General features: G+C 36.1%; 2 protein-coding genes across 9 annotated transcripts in view; one reads left to right on the top strand and one right to left on the bottom strand.

The window, feature by feature from the left end:
• Nucleotides 1–1,447, top strand: part of ckap5 (cytoskeleton associated protein 5) — a 45,102-nt gene extending 43,655 nt beyond the window's left edge. For 5 of the 7 annotated variants that reach the window (XM_009297902.4, XM_073942028.1, XM_073942029.1 and 2 more), the window contains one exon: nucleotides 713–1,440. In XM_009297902.4, coding sequence (XP_009296177.1) covers nucleotides 713–928 — 216 coding nt within the window. In that variant the 3' untranslated portion in view covers nucleotides 929–1,440. Of the gene's footprint in view, nucleotides 1–712 lie in introns of all 7 variants that reach the window. The other 2 variants (XR_012399869.1, NM_001037667.3) reach the window with 2 other exon arrangements.
• A 329-nt stretch (nucleotides 1,448–1,776) lies between these two features.
• On the bottom strand, nucleotides 1,777–15,003 carry ccdc135 (coiled-coil domain containing 135). Of its 2 annotated transcripts, none has more exons than XM_009297924.4 (18): nucleotides 14,898–15,003; nucleotides 14,647–14,777; nucleotides 11,542–11,716; nucleotides 10,533–10,658; nucleotides 10,241–10,435; nucleotides 8,636–8,794; nucleotides 8,345–8,563; nucleotides 8,135–8,257; nucleotides 6,833–6,905; nucleotides 6,619–6,747; nucleotides 6,373–6,501; nucleotides 6,076–6,293; nucleotides 5,611–5,826; nucleotides 4,981–5,091; nucleotides 4,795–4,905; nucleotides 4,517–4,711; nucleotides 2,525–2,664; nucleotides 1,777–2,159 (listed from the first exon to the last, which is right to left on the bottom strand). In XM_009297924.4, the coding sequence occupies exons 2-18, from the start codon at nucleotides 14,775–14,777 to the stop codon at nucleotides 2,078–2,080; spliced, it is 2,532 nt and encodes an 843-aa protein (XP_009296199.1). In that variant the 5' UTR covers nucleotides 14,898–15,003; the 3' UTR covers nucleotides 1,777–2,077. The 2 variants fall into 2 exon arrangements, with proteins under 2 accessions (XP_009296199.1, XP_073799048.1); XM_073942947.1 differs by having other exon boundaries at nucleotides 1,777–2,155.
• Between the last annotated feature and the right edge of the window lie 3,034 nt (nucleotides 15,004–18,037).

Below are 18,037 nucleotides of genomic sequence, written 5' to 3'. Positions count from 1 at the left end.
TTATGCATTAACCACTGTTTATCAACAACTTTCTAAGGTGTATAAAGAAGAGCAATAATAGTAGTTTTATTAAGTTTTATTAACTCATTGATTTATATTTGATAACTATCTAAATGGTGCTTATGTTAACTTTTACCAAGATCAATACATTAATTTTATTTATTTTTTATTTTAATTTTATTGTAACTTGTACATTTTAGTCTGTTATAAAAAATATATAAATGCATCAATAAGAAATCGCGTTTGATTCATAATGCAAAAATATTAACTGAATTATTGTTTTTTTAAACACCTCAGATTAAATATTAATGCACATCAATAGGAACTGATTCTATTTAAAACAAGCATTTGTATTATTATTTAATATTATCTTTCATTAACAGATATTTTAAAGAATTTAATCCACTAAAGTACTTTTGAAATAACATTTTTGTTTTACGTTGTTAAAGTTGCATGCAATTTAGAACTATAAATTTAATAGCTATTTATTTTTAGCATTGAATATGGAAATACTAATAAAAAATGTTTTTAATTTTTACTTTTTCATTTGTTGCCTAATTGTCAGTATGAAATATTTAGCTAGATATAACAATCAATACTTTATTGTTATTATTATAATTATTATTAATCTTAATGATAGTTTTTGATAACTAAATCAATCTATGATAAAGTAAAATAGGGTTGTAAATATTCTCTCTCTGTCGTCTTGCAGCCTGAAGATGAGCGTCCACCCCTCAGCTCCCTGAGACCGTCAGTCGCCTCCTCCACAGACATGCTTCACAGCAAACTATCCCAGCTGAAGGAGTCCCGCGAGCACTTCCAGCAGGAGCAGTCGCATTCGCATAGCCCCACGCGCTCCTCCTCACCCGCCTCCAACCTGGACGACCTCAAGAAGAGGCTGGAGAGGATCAAGAGCAACCGCCAGTAGGTCCACTCCATCCAAAAAAAAAAACACATCCCACTGTTTCTTCAGGGTAAGCGCATACATAGGTTACGGTTATGCGAAATAGGATGTGTGAAATAAAAACTAATAAATAACTCAGTCCGTCTACATTGTATAATACTAAGTCAGCATTTCCTGTATGTTAGTATTGTGCACAGTTGTTTTTTGTACATACGGTGGCTAACACCACGCTTTTACGTGTCATTTAGGGTTTTCCGTGTACAGTTTTTCTTGTGCAGAATGCTGTAATAAGTGTAACTGAAGCTCGTTTGTTTTTTTTTAATAGACATTTTAGAGAAATCTAAATTAATGTCACTCTCACTCAACTCTCAACTTCTCTCTGTTCAACATGGTTCGCCAGATTTGCTGTTTTCTTTCTGCCTTTACTCTCTAACTCTCTCATAACTTTTTGTGAAGGATCGATTCCTTTCTTTTAAGGAGCATGGCATGAAGTACTGGATCTTTCTTTTTCTGTAAATAAAGTTTGCATTATTAAAGGCTGTTAATTTTTAGTTTTTCTTTTGAATAATATTTCCAGCATTCTGAAGTGGAATGTTGGTCATCGACGCGTTTTGTTTTTGTATCATCGGACTGGGATTAGTGTTGAAGTGTTGCGATTAGGTTTTACGTGTATAATCTATAGTGAACATGGCAATAAAGACTTTTTTAATATAATTTAACAAACTATACACTGATGTTTTGAATGTGTACTTTCTAGGGAGCTCTGCGGTGCAAAAATGACCAAGTCTAGTGTACGATTGCATATGTTTTCTATTGTTCTCATACAGAGTTGTCAAAATCTGCCAAATCCATAATTACATATGTCAATCTGATCAATTATGCAATGAAAACATTTATTTGGGTCATATGTTAGAGCAAGGTGTGTCCAAACTTGGTCCTGGGGGGCCGATGTCCTGGAGAGTTTAGTTCCAACCCTAACCAAACACACCTGAACCAGCTAATCAAGCTCTTACTATATATGCTAGAAACTTTCTGGCAGATGTGTTTAAGCCAGTTGGAGCTAAACTCAGCAGGACCCCGGCCCTCCAGGACTGAGTTTGGACACCCCTGTGTTAGAGTAATAGATGTTACATAATGCTGTCTCCAGATTTCAATGCAAGTACTCATCTTGAATCAAGAGTCCGTAGCCAACTTTGGATGTCTTTTTAGTGTCTCTTCCAGTGCCAGATATCTCTGAGGCGCTCTCTCTTTCTGTCTAGAAAAAGACACATTTACTGATCAGTTCTAAAGCAAAAATGTACAAGCTTATTTAAATTTAAAGCAAAACTGTACATTATCATCAGTTAGCATTAACCTTTTGACAAAGTTAATCTAAAAAATATCTTGTCATAAGAGGTGCCCAAACCCAATCGTGGAGGTCTGGTGTACTTCATATTTATTTCCAACCCCAGTTAAACACACCTAATCTTGCTAATTACGCTCTTTCTGGGTATACTAGAAACTCCCAGGCAGAGGTGTTGAAGGAAATTAGAGGCAAACTATGCAGGACACTATCCAGGCCTTCCAGGACAGAGTTTGGGCACCCATCATAAATGCATTGATCAGTAATTCAACGCTTACCGACTAAGTCTCAGTTTGAGAACATGGATCCTGAACATGGCTTCAGAGCAGTATTTGAAGTAGTCTTCCTCGTCTTCTGTGCTCATAGTGAGCTGGTTCTTCTGGTACCACAGCTGTTTCTTCTGTAGCTCTTCTGTCTCCTGAACAAGAAAAAGTTGAGGTTATTCTGCCCCTTTTGCCAGCAAGAAGTAAACTTATCAAGTACTATTGGGCCGAATCATCATAATCAACATTTTGATGTCTTGTTGGCACCCTGCTGTGACAGATCCTTCAAGACGCCTTCGAAGTCCATACTTTTTTGTTGGTTGTCTACGTGCTCTTGCAAAATATTTGGAACGAGATTCCACAAGACCTTTAGGTTGCAGGTAGACGGAATGTAATTTAAACTTGATGGTCCAGCACATCCCACAGATGCACAACTGGATTGGGATGTGGGGAATTTGGAGGCCCAGACTACCTTTGAATTTACCATGTTTTTCAAACCATTTCTAACCTATCCATGCAATGTGAGACTGTTGTCTGATTTCAGAAAGATGATCTACCCTGTGTTCACTGGAGGAAGTGTCTGAAAACAGACATTCTCAACCTTGTCCCCCAACAATGCACTTATTTATTTGTCTTAATCAAATGAACTTAAACCAAGTCAACTCTGTTTACCCTGATCTACCAAGACCATGTTAGATGATCAATGAGATCTAGCCAATATTTGGCTTAGAGTATATTCCATTAAAGGGACACCACATGTAAAAATCTAAGTCAGTAAAATTGTGTTTTGCCTTCTATTTTTAAACTTTATAGTTTTTTTTTATACCATTTATGTACTTTGTAAGCCAGAGGTGGCCATATTTGGCGGCTTGTACCATGAAGCTGAATTAGCTGCCTAGCTAGTTAAATTTTCAGTGTAGTTTGCACCAATCTTTGGTTTTATTGTAACAAATAGACGGCTGAACTTTAATCACTCTTCGTCATGGTATTATGGAGCAGCTGAGCCAACCTCATGGTATGTTAAACCCAGAATTTGTGCAAACAGGCCCCTGATACTAGAGGGCCCTTATGAGGACCCACCTCCCTGCAAACTTTGAATAAGGTCTATTAAATTAGACAGACATGCAGATTATCAACTCGTTAACTCCATGAACTGAACAATGTGCACCAAAAACTCATGCAAGGTGGTGCGTTCCCAGAAATAGGAAAATTTTTTTCTTTAATTTCTAATCAAACATCTCATCTAATTTTAATCCGCCTATCTGGGACGGGGGTAGCAGTCTTAAGGCCCGTTCACACCGATACGTTTTTTGCTTGCGTTTTCTGTCGACGTTTAACGCCTCGTGACTAAATAAAGGGCGTCAATGTGATCGTGCACACCAACGCGCGAAACGTCAGGCGCAAAAGCGTAATTTAAAAAAATAAATAAATGCCTCATGCCTGTTTTTTTTTTTTTTTTGATGCGCTGCGTCAAAACCCTCTTCACCAATCAGGTTGGCTTTTTTGTTCACGTGCACGGAGCTGCTGAAGTTACTGTAAACAGCACTTGGAGGCGCTCAAGCGCAAAACTGTCAATACGAGCGCACGTTGAAGAAGATGCCCCGAGGCGATATGAACAAGCTGGAGCTGCTGCTTGAACCATCCATGCTTGTTCAAGTCACCAGTAACTTTAACAACAAGCTCGTGAACTTCCTCTCTTCCTCTTCTGTGTTATAAACGGGTGTTGGAAGCTAATAGTTGTGTAGCGCCATCTAATGACAAGGAGTGGTTTTGCATACTCTTCTGCTTGACGCCAGGTGTGTTTGGCAAGGGCAGGGGTGACCACATTTGATACTAGAGGGGTAGTGTCCTGCAGTGTTTCGGTCCAACCTTAATCAAACACTGGACAAGCTAATTAAGGTCTTACTAGGAATACGTGAGATTTCCAGACAGGAGCTGAAATCTGCAGGACAGAGGACCTTCAGAACCTATAGAAAGTGGTAAATTGTCTGGGTCAAATGAACATGCCTTTTCGAATCTGCCCTGGATGAGGTTAGCTTTGTTGGCGAGTTGTTGTTTAAATTCTGTCAAACAGTCTCTCTTCAGCTGAAGTGCGTCCTTGAGAGTGAGGGATTCTGTTTGTTCTAGTCGGGCCTGGAAAGGAGCCAAGAGGTCGAGCTCTTTCTCTTTCTGCCGCTTCTGCTTTTCCTTAGCCTTACGTTCCTGAGGAATGACAAGAACCAGGGGTAAGTGATATTATGGGTTAGTTTGACAAAAGCAACTGGCTGATCAAAGCCCTGATTCACCTTTTCCTCCATGTGCCGACGAGCAGTCTCGTTTCTTGTAGTGTTGTAGATGGAGATCAGCAGATCAGTATTACTGTCCTCCTTTTCTCTTGAAGAAAGGATGGACTTGACCTTTAAAAGAAGAAAAAAGATTTAAGTCCTCATAAGAGTCGAGACAAATGTTTTGCCATGCTCGAACTGTAATACCTCTTTTTCTGAATTTCTGATTTGAAGTTCAACATTCTCCTCATCTCTCATCAGTTCCAAAAGAATTTTGTAAAGCTGCAAGTCGTTGTAGGGTTTTGCAAAAGGATCAACCTGAAGATGCAAAATGAACAATCTATTAAACCATTTATAAACTGGGGATTCTCAACGCTGGCCCTTATCACCTTTAACTTCCAAATAATCTTGAAGGCCTTAATAAGGTGTTATTGATAAAGGTTGTAGCTCTGTAGGAAAGGGTCTCCAGGAAAAGGCTTAAAGACCACTCACTCGATTTCAAGGTATTGATGGTACCAATTGAGTTTAGTTTAAATCACACAGTTGACCTGAATATTGTTGGTGAATAAAGGGCCCAAATTGCAAAAAGAAAATATTTACCACCTCTATACACACCATTACCAGTTTGAACTGAATATACAGTTTCTGAAGTGTTGGATTTCAATGCACTAATGTAAGTAGACACACACACAAGATCTATTTGAGTTGCTGCCATGTGACTGATTGAACATATTTCTGTTAAACAGTCTAAAGGGTCTGCATCTATTAATGTCAGGGGAGCATAAATAAAATAAAAAAAATATCTTGATCTTGAACTCAACCAATGAAATTTCTGACCTGAAAGCCAGACACCATCTCAGGAGAAAAATCTTGTCCTTTCTGCGAGTTTGCTGCTGCTTTTGGTTTGATGAAGTTCATCCATGCTGGGATGATCCTGTCGTCCTCTAGATGATAGGTCACCTGAATCTTTCCGTCCGACATCTTGAAGTTCCTTTCAGCCACATCTTTACTTGCAGGTTTAGAAGGATCTCTGTGGAACCGCTCCTCCACACTCTGTTGGAGACGTTTGAATTGAATTAAATAACTTGTTCTATCTGTGGGACGGTTATTGCAAACAATACCGCTAGCAGTGCTCCTGGATTAACATATTTTGTTGATTTTTGACTTGTAGTCCTGTCTTAAAACTGCCTAAACAAGGGATCAGGTATAAATAAGATCAACCAAGAATTCTAAGATTCTAAAGTAACACTGGGTTAAACTGCTTGAAATTTAAAGGTCAAGCTTGTTTAGCTCGTACACTACCTTTATAGGCCTTTGATTAAGAGCCTCTCCAGCCCGAATCACTTTAATTTGTTTTCCATAAACAATATGACGATAATAGAGGAAGTCAGTCCGGTCTTCAAAGGTTTCAGTCATTTCAGATTGCTTCTCAATTCGTCTGGCTAGTCCATCGGTGCAAGTATGACCATAAAAGTCCATCTGACGCTCAGTCTCAGGAACTAACGTCACGTACCTATGGTCTAAGCAAAAGTAACATTTTAAACCGTTTGCTCAGGCAAGTTTTGACATCAGAAACTAATTAAATGTGTGTTTGATTACATTTAAGAGCATCACTTCTTCCAGGTCTAAAATGCTCAGTTGTCACATTGCTGTCTGTGTGTAGCTCCCTCTCCTCAAGATGATCACTTCGATGTTTGAACCATTCCTTTATAGTGTTGGGTTGAGTGCCTTAAGAAAGTGACAGTGTGTGTCTGATTTAACTAACTGCTCGTTTTTGGGTGAACAATCATTTCTACATGATTTCAAATAAAGTAATAAATCTGCTGAAGTCATTTAAGGTCTTACATTCAAGGTCTTTATAAGTGGTAAGTTTGGTCACCAGACCGTCTTTCAGAAGGTATGGCGCAAACTTCTCTAGCTTGGCTTTCCTGTACTGGAGTATTTTCGAACCCCCTGGATAACGCATTTCCATATCTGCAAAAAAGCAGAATGTGATTTATTAAATAATCCTTAGGAATTCTGGAAAATGGATGATAAACACAGAAAGTGAGGGCTTCACCTGGAGGTGGAATGTCTATTTTAGTCACCCAAGATGTAGGCATTTCAAATGCTTTCAGCTCATCAATTTCCTCCTTTAGAAGATAGGAATGTAGGTTAATAACTTTGGATAAAGATTCGGTCTGCTACTGGTACAGTAAGTTAAGTCAATAATGTTGTGGCCCACCTCAAGTTCTACTTACATCTCTAAGCAGAATTTAAAGCAGACCAGTAATTGTAAAATTCCCTAATCCCCACTTGAAGTTCCACTTCAAGGAAATGAGGGAAGCTTACATCCAAGGTCTTAAACTTGATTCCTAGAGGGCTGCAGGTCTGCAGTTTTGCTCCAACTATAATCAAACACAGATGATCCAACTAATCAAGGATTTCAACACTACTAAAGACTATTAAGCAGGTGTGAGTTGGAAGTGATTGGAGCGAAACCATGCAGAGCTGCGGCCCTCCAGGAATTGAGTTTGAGACCACTGGCTTAAATGGACATGATTCATGACCCCTTGATTTTGACCCGAGGGAACAAGTTTGCTTCATATGCACACTCCAGCACCCATAAGTCTCACAATGCAATGTGATTGGTGTTACAACAGTGTAGTTTCCAAGTGCCCAAAGGCATTCCATTTAATCCAATTCAGATGTTCTGGCAGTAGTGGACAGAGATGCAGGTCAACGAGATGTAGGAAGTTAGCAAGTCAAGGGAATAAAACTTGGACTGGAACGCAGCCCTAGTCATACAGTTTATATTAGCTGATCTCCACACAGCTGTTACATTCTGGCTTCTGTTACACTATCCCCACCCCCGCCCCCAAAACCTCACTCCCACGTCAGACACACACTTTGAGTGTTATTCGCATAAGTGTCTTCAGTATTGGAGGCAGGCTCACAAACTAGCTGGCCTTTATTACACTCACCCTCCTAAACCTCATTCCCACCCTGGTCATGGAACCAATGTAACCCTTCAGTTCTACTCGCACTACTCAAAGTGGGATTTAAACTGAAATAAATAATATGGGCGGCAGGTGTGCTTGCAAGAATCATAAAGTCTATAGCATCTGTTGCTAGTGCACCTCTTGATGGCAGTTGAGTGGGGTGTACATACAAACCTCTTACTAGCTGGCCCTCATTATATTTACCTACTCTAAACCTCATTCCCACCAGGGTCACGGCACCAACGTAACCCCTTAATTCTAGCGTCTCTGTTAGGGAAAGAGAAATATCAAGGTCTATCTACACAGCTTTCACTAGCTAGCCACATTACAGTGGCATTAAATTTAAATAGAAAAAAAAATAATGAACAGTCTTTCTGTACTTCCTCCTCGTCTTCCGGCTCTCGGGGTGATTTTTGTTCTGAAATCATTGATATGGATTGGCTAGTAAGTCCACACAGCATGTACTCCCACTTTGATAGATCACCCAAGTCAAACGTCATACTCTGCAAACACAAACAGACACGATAACCTTTACAAAGCTTGTCATCTTCACCCAAAACAATGTCACATCTACGCTAAGAGTTACTGACCCCACAACCGAAAGAGCAGTCTTGCTTGTTGACCCAGTAGTTTTGGTGGTTCCAGATGCTCTCAATACCCACAAAGTTCTCATTGGTGGTCGAATAACCCTTTCCTGTGAGAGGGTCAATAAAGAAGTTTTCAGGTATCTCACGGCTTCCCGAGAGCACCAGAACCCAGCTGTGAATCCTCAAGCCCAGAAGAGGGTCGTGCGGTGGACGTTCTTGCTCCTGTTCAAGAGAAACCGGTCAAATTTAAGGTAAAAATCAAACCGAGTTCCTTTGAAATACTCTCTGTCCGACCTTTCGAAGTCTCTCTTCCTCCTGTTGTTTCTTCACTGCATCTGCTTTAACTTTTGCTTGCTGTTTCTCCTCTTGATGTTTTTCAAAGGTGCTGTACAAGTCACGTGGGGGTTTTACAGAGTATTTGTTTACTGTCTTCTTTGGTTCCTCTGTATTATCCTGAGCAGATCATGCATAATATTGATAATGCATCCAGTTTAGGTTTTGGAAAGTTATGATTCTAGCATTACTGCTCAAGGTAATTAGTGGTAAAGCTGCATGCAGTCTACATGGGACAATATTTTTCAGGTATCTACTAATTCTAATCTGGTCTGATTAATTTATATAAAAATATATGGGGGTGGGAAATAAAAGAAAAGTTGCATGTAATAACTTTTCATTACTATTTAAGAGTAAAACAAATCTAATAAATAGCAGTATCTCAATTTACTTGAGCATTTTACATGTTTCTATTTTAATGACTATTAAAGTTATAATATATATGCATGACAGCATTGCAATGTGTAACTTCATAAATCATGTAAAATAACATCTGTAAAAGTAGTAAACTTAAATATTAAACTGTACACTCACAAGCTACTTTATTAAGTACACCTGTCCAACTGCTCGTTAATGCAAATTTCTAATCAGCCAACCACATGGCAGCAACTGCTTTAGCTCAAACCGAGCTTCAGAATGGGGAAGAAAGGTGATTTAAGTGACGTGGCATGGTTGTTAGTGCTAGGCGGGCTGGTCTGAGTATTTCAGAAACTGCTGACCTACTGGGATTTTTTACAAACAACCATCTATAGGCTTTCCAGAGAATGGTCTGAAAGAGAGAAAATATCCAGTGAGCGGTACTTCTGTGGGCGCAAATGCCTTGTTATTGCCAGAGGAGAATGGCCAAACTGGTTTGAGCTTTTAGAAAGGTAACAGTAACTTAAATAATCACTCGTTACAACTGAGGTCTGCAGCAGAGCATCTCTGAACACACAACACGTCGACAGTTAAGGCGGATGGACTACAGCAGCAGAAGACCACACTGGGTGCCACTCCTGTCAGCTAAGAACAGGAAACTGAGGCTATAATCCGCACAGGCTCAGCAAAATTGGATAATAGAAGATCAGAAAAATGTTGCCTGGTCTGATGAGTCTCGATTTCTGCTGACATTCAGATGGTAGAGTCAGAATTTGGCATCAACAATATCTGATTGCTGCTTCCAGCAGAATAACACGTCATGTCAAAAAGTGCAAATCATCTCAGACTGGTTTCTTGAACATGACAATGAATTCACTTTACTCAAATGGTCTCCACAGTCACTAGAACTCAATCCATTAAAGTCCCTTTGAGATGTGTTGAAAAAGGAGATTCGCCTCATGGATGTGAAGCCGACAAATTTGCAGCAACTGTGTGATGCTATCATGTCAACATGGACCAAAATCTCAGGAATATTTCCAATACCTTGTTGAATCTTTGCCACAAAATATTTAGAAAATTCTGAAGGGAAAAGGGGGTCCAATCCGGTATTAGTAAGGTGTACCTAATCAAGTGGCCAGTGAGTGTTTATCCTTTTTTTTTAACAGAAGATGCGCTTAATTATTCGGCTTGGAATCAGTCGGAAGATACCTGTTTTGGAGGCTTCAGCAAGGGACACTCCTGTCGGGACTGATCAAGCAGGCACATCTCTTTAGTGGCGTATCCACTGACGCAGTAAGCATTAAATCCTGCACCCAACAACAGACTACACAACACCATAGAGAACTCAAAACACGTGCCTCTCTGAGTCTGCAGAACTCGAGTTGGGGAGGACAGCTGCTTGGGCTAGAAATGAAATCAAAAAAACATGTTTTTGAGTATGAGATGCAAAAAAAAAAGCACAAGTCAAGATGGATCAACTTTAAAAAAAAAAGGAAAATACAAGTTCAAATGGTGGATCCAAAAGTTCCAGTGAGAGATAATCAGACACAAAACTGGCACATCCTTCCCAATCGTAAAGCTCAGGATATGGAAGTAAGGAGCTTCGCAAGGTGGTGCTTACAAACTTCTGAAAATATAGTGAAGAAATACATTTTTATATAATATGATTCATGAGTATTTCACAGTTTGTTATTAGAAAATTATCTACAAAAATGAATCAATAAGTTTTTTATTTATTTAATTAGTCTATGATGTTAATTATAAATATGCAGTTTAGGCATAAACTCATAATACAATTTGCATGTATTATTCTAGATTTTAAAGTCAGATTTTTTTTTATTACATTCATTTATTAACATGCAATTTATAGATTCATAACAATTTATAACTTTAATTAAAGGGGGGAAATTATATGTATTATAGTTCAGCAGTTTTACTGTAAATAATGCTTAATACAGTAATGTATCTTAATAATATTTGTGTCTTAATCATAGCTTGTAACCAAATTTGAATGTTTTTAATTACCAACTGTAAAAATACATTTATAGAAATGTATAAATAAATAATTGATATAATTTAAAATAATAATAATGGATATCATTTAAATTTTAACTATATGCAATTTAATAAATGCATAATACTATTTTTTGCCATATTCCAAAATTGAAGTTTTACAGTAGGTCTAAAACTAAACTAATCATAATTAAATTTGATAATTAATAAATACACACAATTCAAACTTAATCATTTATTCTATACTTAACTATAAACATTATAGTTATTTATAAATTAACAAATATATTTCCATTTATAATTAAGATATGATATAAAGCATTTTTAATCAGTTTATACATTTGACCCATCTACATAAATGCACTTAAAAGTGTATAACCTATATTAATTATTCATCATGCTGCAGGGTTGTGTTTTTCTTTTTTTTCTTCTTCTCATTTGTCTTGATATTCAGATTGCCTATAAAGCTGGATAATTGTCAGATTTGCTGTATGTACCTGAACACCACACTCATTTACAGGACTCAGCAGAAGTGCTTTTCTATCAGGATACAACAGCACAAACTGCTGACGGAAGTTTTCCGCCATGGCCAGCATGAGCGTCTCCTGTGAGGAATTCTGCTTGTATGAAGACGGATATCTTGAAAGATCAACTGGAGTTCTTGGTTTCATTCTGTATTACAATAAATAAGTATAACAATAAACGTAAGCAGAGAGGATAACTGTATCGTATACTAAACATAATAAAACGATGAGAGTGATAAACACAAATAACTTTTTTTAAGAAAAATATTAAAAACTTGAAATATTATTGATCATGATTTTCAAATTTTTAATTATGATTTTAATTTATTTAATTTTAAATTTCTTGTCATATATATATATATATATATATATATATATATATATATATATATATATATATATATATATATATATATACTGTATATATATATGTATATATATACACACAAACACAGCACAAAAGTATTAGGTGAAATTTTCGATCTTTTTCAAATGAGTTTCTTAACATTTAGTTTTAATAAGTAATTTATTTCGTCTTTAACATCACACATTTTACTAGATAAATTGCAAGTTGAAGGCTAAATTATTTTAACAAAGCAAGAGTATATGTACAATTGGTCAGAATTATTAGCCCCTCTTTGAATTTTTTTTATATTTCCAAAATGATGTTTAATAGAGCAAATAATTTTACAGTATGTCTGATAATATTTTTTCTTCTGGAGAAAGTCTTATTTGTTTTAATTCGGCTAGAATGAACGCAGTTTTTAATTTTTTAAAAACCATTTTAGGGACAAAATTATTAGCCCCTTTAAGCTATTTTTTCGATAGTCTACAGAACAAACCATTGTTATATATAAACTATTGTCCTAACCATAGTCCTGATCAAAACTACTAAATGTTTTTTTTAATACAAGATTTTAACTCGTTAATTGCAGAATTCATAAATGATGTCACTGATTTGGCGAAAGAAAAACATAAAATTTCTTATTTTCAATAAAAAAAGGAGTTGGACTGGATTTTTTAAACCTTGTGCATAAAAACAGGCGTTGTTTTTGTTTACTCCATGTAGTTCGGAGAGCTGAAATGCATATTTTGATTTTTACAGAGACACCAAGGTAAGGTCACACACTCATAGACACAAATACACACTTTAATTTGCTGTTATATGCCATATAAATCTATCTAAAGTGTTAATGGTGCCAACTGATGTTCAACCTTAGAAATGACAAACTTTACTTCTTCCCAACACATCATTATATAGTGTCATAAGCCACTTTTCCACTATGGTGCTGAACCGTTCTTTATGTGGAACCATGCCAAACTGGACCAGACAGTACGGATATGGTTTCATTTTCCACTGTCGTGCTGCAACAAAGCTCTTTGAAATGTTACATAAAACACATCAGTAGTTGCCTTGGTAACGTAATGTAAACGGCTCCCTTTGTACAAAGAAATTTTAATAATAGCCAACACTAGTTTTTTTCATTTTAATATGTAAAAGCGAAAGCAACCGCATGACTTAACACTTACATTATGCCGCTCTCTTGTTTGGGCTACAAGTCACAGCACCCCTATTTATTTAGAGGTCAAATGTTGCGAGGCTCTGGGCAAGCTTTACTTGGAGTGAAAAACGACCAAAATGTATGGTGATGAATGAAAATGATTGGAGGGGAAATAAATAATATATTTCAAATATCCGTACAGAACAGAAAACAAAACAATGATAATGTAACAATAATAGTGCATTTGTATTATAGTGGCAGAAATATATTTTCACTAATAAGCACTTTCACTAATAAACTATATAGCACTTAAATAATTTCATATTTAACAATCAATTAAATTACACAGCAGTTTCATATCAAAAGTTTATTAAGATATAAAATAAACTGCATTTTGATGGTAAAATATAACCTTTTAAGCGATGTCTGTTATTTGTTTCAGTATTCAAACATTAAATAACGAATGCATCAAGGTAAATAAATAAAAATTAAATAAATTTGACCTCTTCCCAACAGGGAAAACCACCAACAATCAAAAGTGCGTGATTATATGATGTCATAGTTTGCAATTAATAAATGTGATTAATGGTAGTCAATGGGGCAGCCACAAACAGTAAATTAGGGAGAGAGAAAATCTTCTGCTGCACAAAAACTAACATTAAATAATAGGCAAGGTTGTTAATAATATTTTACATGTCCAAGACTGTGATTAAATGTTTTTTTAAAAATCCAGTGTACAATTACTTTTTATATAGAAAATAAGTAATTTTGTAGGGGGTTTTCACCATATCAGTGACATCATTTATGAATTTGGCAATTAAAGAGTTAAAATCCTGTAATTTTATAAGCAATTTAGTAGTTTTGATCAGGACTGAGGTTGATTAACAGACTTATGCAAAAATTAATAAAGAAAAAATATTAATCTGATGCACTTTTACATCAGTTTATTTCATTGGATGTTTTCATCACTAATATAAAAAAGAACAGTACATTTATTTTTGTTTTTTAATTTCAAAGCATTTTCTCCAAAATATGTCAAATAAAGATTTATTACCAAAAACCATTCTGCTAGCTGAAACACAGAGAACGTTATGACCAAATTATGACTCAAAATCACCCCAGAGTGGATGAAAACATTCTTAACATACATAAGGGACACAATATTAATTCGATTTTCTTTTAACATTTATAAATCTTTCAATAATAACAGAAAATATCCTAATCATAAAAACCTGTTATATGGAGAATTTATTTGTTGAGTGACCTAAAATAACACTGACCTGGACATGTTCCTAACACGTTTTGCACAGATAAAGACAAACAAGTATAGTGTAAAACAAACAACAAGCGCGACCCTGTTCTCTGTGCACTAATGTACCCTGTAGTTTTTTTGTTAAAGTGAAACAGTTTGACTTTGGTCTACTAGCCCACAGTTGATACACCACTCATGTTTATGGCTAATGATTACAAACACTGTAAACAGCCAGCGTCCATTTACGAGAAGCCCCTGTGGAGAAACGCGAGCTTTCATGAACACACGAGTTTGCCACATGCTGATGAACTTTAATAACCTCACATGTGTGGAAGGTCTGGAGTCAATCGTATGTTATTATTAAGGCTGCTTTCAAGTTCCCGAAACCCCTTCTTTTCTTCATCATCTGTCAGAGTCGCGTCTTCCTCACTCTCCATCTCCGGTAACACTTCCATCTAATGAATTAATAAAGCAATAATTATACAGACAGACGAGAGAGGAGAAAGCAGGTCGATGACTGAAACATTAAACACATACATCTTGTTACTTTTACAGTTAGCAGTTTAAAGACTTACTGTTTATAAAAGTGAATATACGTCCCTAATCTAAATTAACTGATAAACAGTAGATTAACGTAACGAGCGGCAGGAGCGTGAAACTTTTGTTTATGTTGCGCAATTTAGTTTCCATGGCGAGGGGAGACGTGACGTAACAGCGCGGGGTGGAGTCAGCTTTTGTGTTATTTTGAATTCATTTTAAATTGTTACATTTTTAAATCAGAATAATAAATCTTCAAGTGGATCCAGGACTTTTTTACTGTATCAGACTTGAAAAGCTGAGATGCTCACTCTCTGGCTCACTAGATTCCTTTTATAAGAGTTGAGATTCCTTTCTTGACTAAGTTACACCAAAGGCCTGCCTATTACATCTGCTGCTGGCAACCTGTAACTTCTACCATTTTATTAGAAGGTTTTTTTTTTCATTATTATAATTATTATTTTAATTATTATTATTTTTACCATCTATATCCAGCTATTATTATTCATTTATTTATTTTATTTTCGGCTTAGTCCCTTTATTAATTTGGGGTCTCCACATGGGAATGAACCGTCAACTTATCCAGCATTACGCAGCAGATGCAACCCATCACTTGGAAACATCCATACACATTCACTCACACACATACACTACGAACAATTTAACCTACTACCCAATTCACCTGTACTGCATGTCTTTGGACTTGTGGGGGAAACCGGAGCACCCGGAGGAAACCCACGCCAACATGGGGAGAATATGCAAACTCCACATAGAACTGCCAACTGACCCAGTCGAGGCTCCATTATTATTTTGTCATGTATTCAATTTTTTTATTTTGGCATTTATTTATTTATTTGATGTTGTTGTTTTGTTAATTGAGTTAATGAATGAGAGGTTAGGGGATGGGATTAACCATGGACAATACATTACCGTTACCTCTCACTATTTAATTTGTATTGTCAGACAAAAGACTAATAAAAAAGACTGAAAAAAATCTTAGGTGAGTAAAGAAACATCTAATTAAAAATATTTTGTTATAAATTACTGTCACTTTTAAACTATTGCAACATTGGTGGCTAAAATATACATTTATATTTAAATTAGTTAATGTTACTGTTCCTTTATTGTGGGTGTGTATGTAGGAGCGTAAATAAAATACTCAATATTCATTTGTTTTATTGATTTTTCTAAATTTCTTTACATTCTTATAAAAATTAAAAATTTTACCTCGACAATCAAAAATGCATAATTATATGGTGTCATGGCTTTGCAATCAAAAAAATTGGTTATAATGTAAGTCAATAGGCCAAAAACAACCAAGAACAGTAAATTAGGGAGAGAAAAAATGAAAACCTTCTGTTGCACAAAAACTAACAATACATCAAAGGCAATGTTGTTACAAATCTTTCACATGTCCAAGACTGATAAAAAGTTTAAAAACTCCAGTCCACAATTATTTTTTATATTGAATTGTTTTTTTAATTTTTATATTTCTTTACATTTAATTTTATGCTTTATTTAAAGTTTTAATTTCAGCCTTAATTTAAAAAAAATTATAATTATTTCCTTAGCACAAATTGTTACATTTATGATAATAAGTTAGACAAAAAAAAAGATTATGTAGACAATAATAATAAATAGGAGTTATTTTAGTGTCTGTGATATTTGAAAATTAGTTAAAAGTATTGTAAGAATAAGGAAAATGTAAAAAAAAAAAAAAAAAAAAAAAGACTATTTATATACATGGTGTCACAGTGGAGAAGGTTGCTGGTTCAAGCCTCGGCTGGGCCAGTTGGCGTTTCTGTGTGGAGTTTGCATGTTTTCCCTGTGTAGGTGAATTGAATAAGCTAAATTGGCCGTATAGTACATGTGTATGAATGAGAGTGTATGGGTGTTTCCCAGTGTTGGGTTGCAGCTGGAAGAGCATCCGCTGCGTAAAACATATGCTGGTAAGTTGGTGGTTCTGTCTGCTGTGGTGACCCCTGATTAATAAAGGGACTAAGCCAAAAAGAAAAGAAAAGAAAAGAAAAGAAAAGAAAAGAAAAGAAAAGAAAAGAAAAGAAAAGAAAAGAAAAGAAAAGAATGAATATGTATACTGAGAGGCGCAGTGAGTAGTGCTGTCACCTCACAGTATGAAGGTCGCTGACGCTGGTTCGAGTCTTGGCTGTGTCGGTTGGCATTTAAGCGTAAATGAAATGTCAAGTACTTTCAAAATAGCCTATGCTGGCAATCAGGGGCAAATTTACCCAATAAATGAGGTAAGGTAAGCGGCCAGTAAAAGGGGCCCTGAACAATGCCAAGCAGCCTAAATTAATAATATAGCTCTTTTACAAATGTTCGATCATATTTTTTAAAATCTATATCAATTGAGATTGTAATGTTATTATTTAATTTCAAAATCGGGGGCCCGCATAAATAGTGGAACGTTTGTTCCGTACTGCACATGCAAATGTTATAATCTAATCACAAATATGGCTAATTAACTGTACATATTATTCATTTCATTCATTTTCTTTTCAGCTTAGCCCCTTCATTAATCAGGGGTCACCACAGCGGAATGAACCGCCAACTTATCCAGCATTTATTTTACACAGCAGATGCCCTTCCAGCTGCAACCCATCACTGGGAAACATCCATACACATTCATTCACACACATACACTATGGACTATTTAGCTTAGCTAATTCACCTGTACCGCATGTCTTTGTGGTATGTCTCCGGAAACCGGAGCACCCAGAGGAAACCGAACATGCAAACTCCACACAGAACTGCAAGCTGACCCAGTCGAGGCTCGAACCAGCAACCTTCTTGCTGTGAGGCGACCGTGCCACCCACTGCGTCACAGTGACGCCCTATTTGTGAATTTATTTTATTTAATTTTACATTAAGATAAAACTTCCTTTAAAATATATTTTAACATGCAGTTTATTTAAATAAAAATCGAATCTACGGAGAAAAAAAATTATCTTCAAAGAAAGAGACAGTTTTAAGTTTTAATGCTATAGGGCATACCTGGAATTGCTTTGTGTTTGTGTGTGTTTGTGTGTGTGTGGCTGTGTGGGTCACACACACACACAGGGATGAGATAATATATAATATTAGTTAGTTTTACACTTGATGTTAAAACAGACTTTTAAATGAATAAATAACATCTGTAATTTGTCTCGGGATCCACGTT

The sequence above is a fragment of the Danio rerio genome, chromosome 25 (genome assembly GCF_049306965.1).
Source record: "Danio rerio strain Tuebingen ecotype United States chromosome 25, GRCz12tu, whole genome shotgun sequence".
NCBI classification, from domain to species: domain Eukaryota; kingdom Metazoa; phylum Chordata; class Actinopteri; order Cypriniformes; family Danionidae; genus Danio; species Danio rerio.
This window is presented reverse-complemented; position numbering and strand designations above follow the sequence as displayed.

Bases quoted from the DNA above. Each gene is read 5' to 3' on its own strand.
- ccdc135 (XM_009297924.4), bottom strand. From the start codon at position 14,777: ATGGAAGTGTTACCGGAGATGGAGAGTGAGGAAGACGCGACTCTGACA. The intron at 6,906-8,134 runs GTACAGAAAGAC...TATCTTCTAAAG, and splicing joins AGCCGGAAGACGAGGAGGAA to GAGGAAATTGATGAGCTGAA. The intron at 2,665-4,516 runs GCATGTTCATTT...TTTCTTGTTCAG, and splicing joins TCCAGGGCAGATTCGAAAAG to GAGACAGAAGAGCTACAGAA.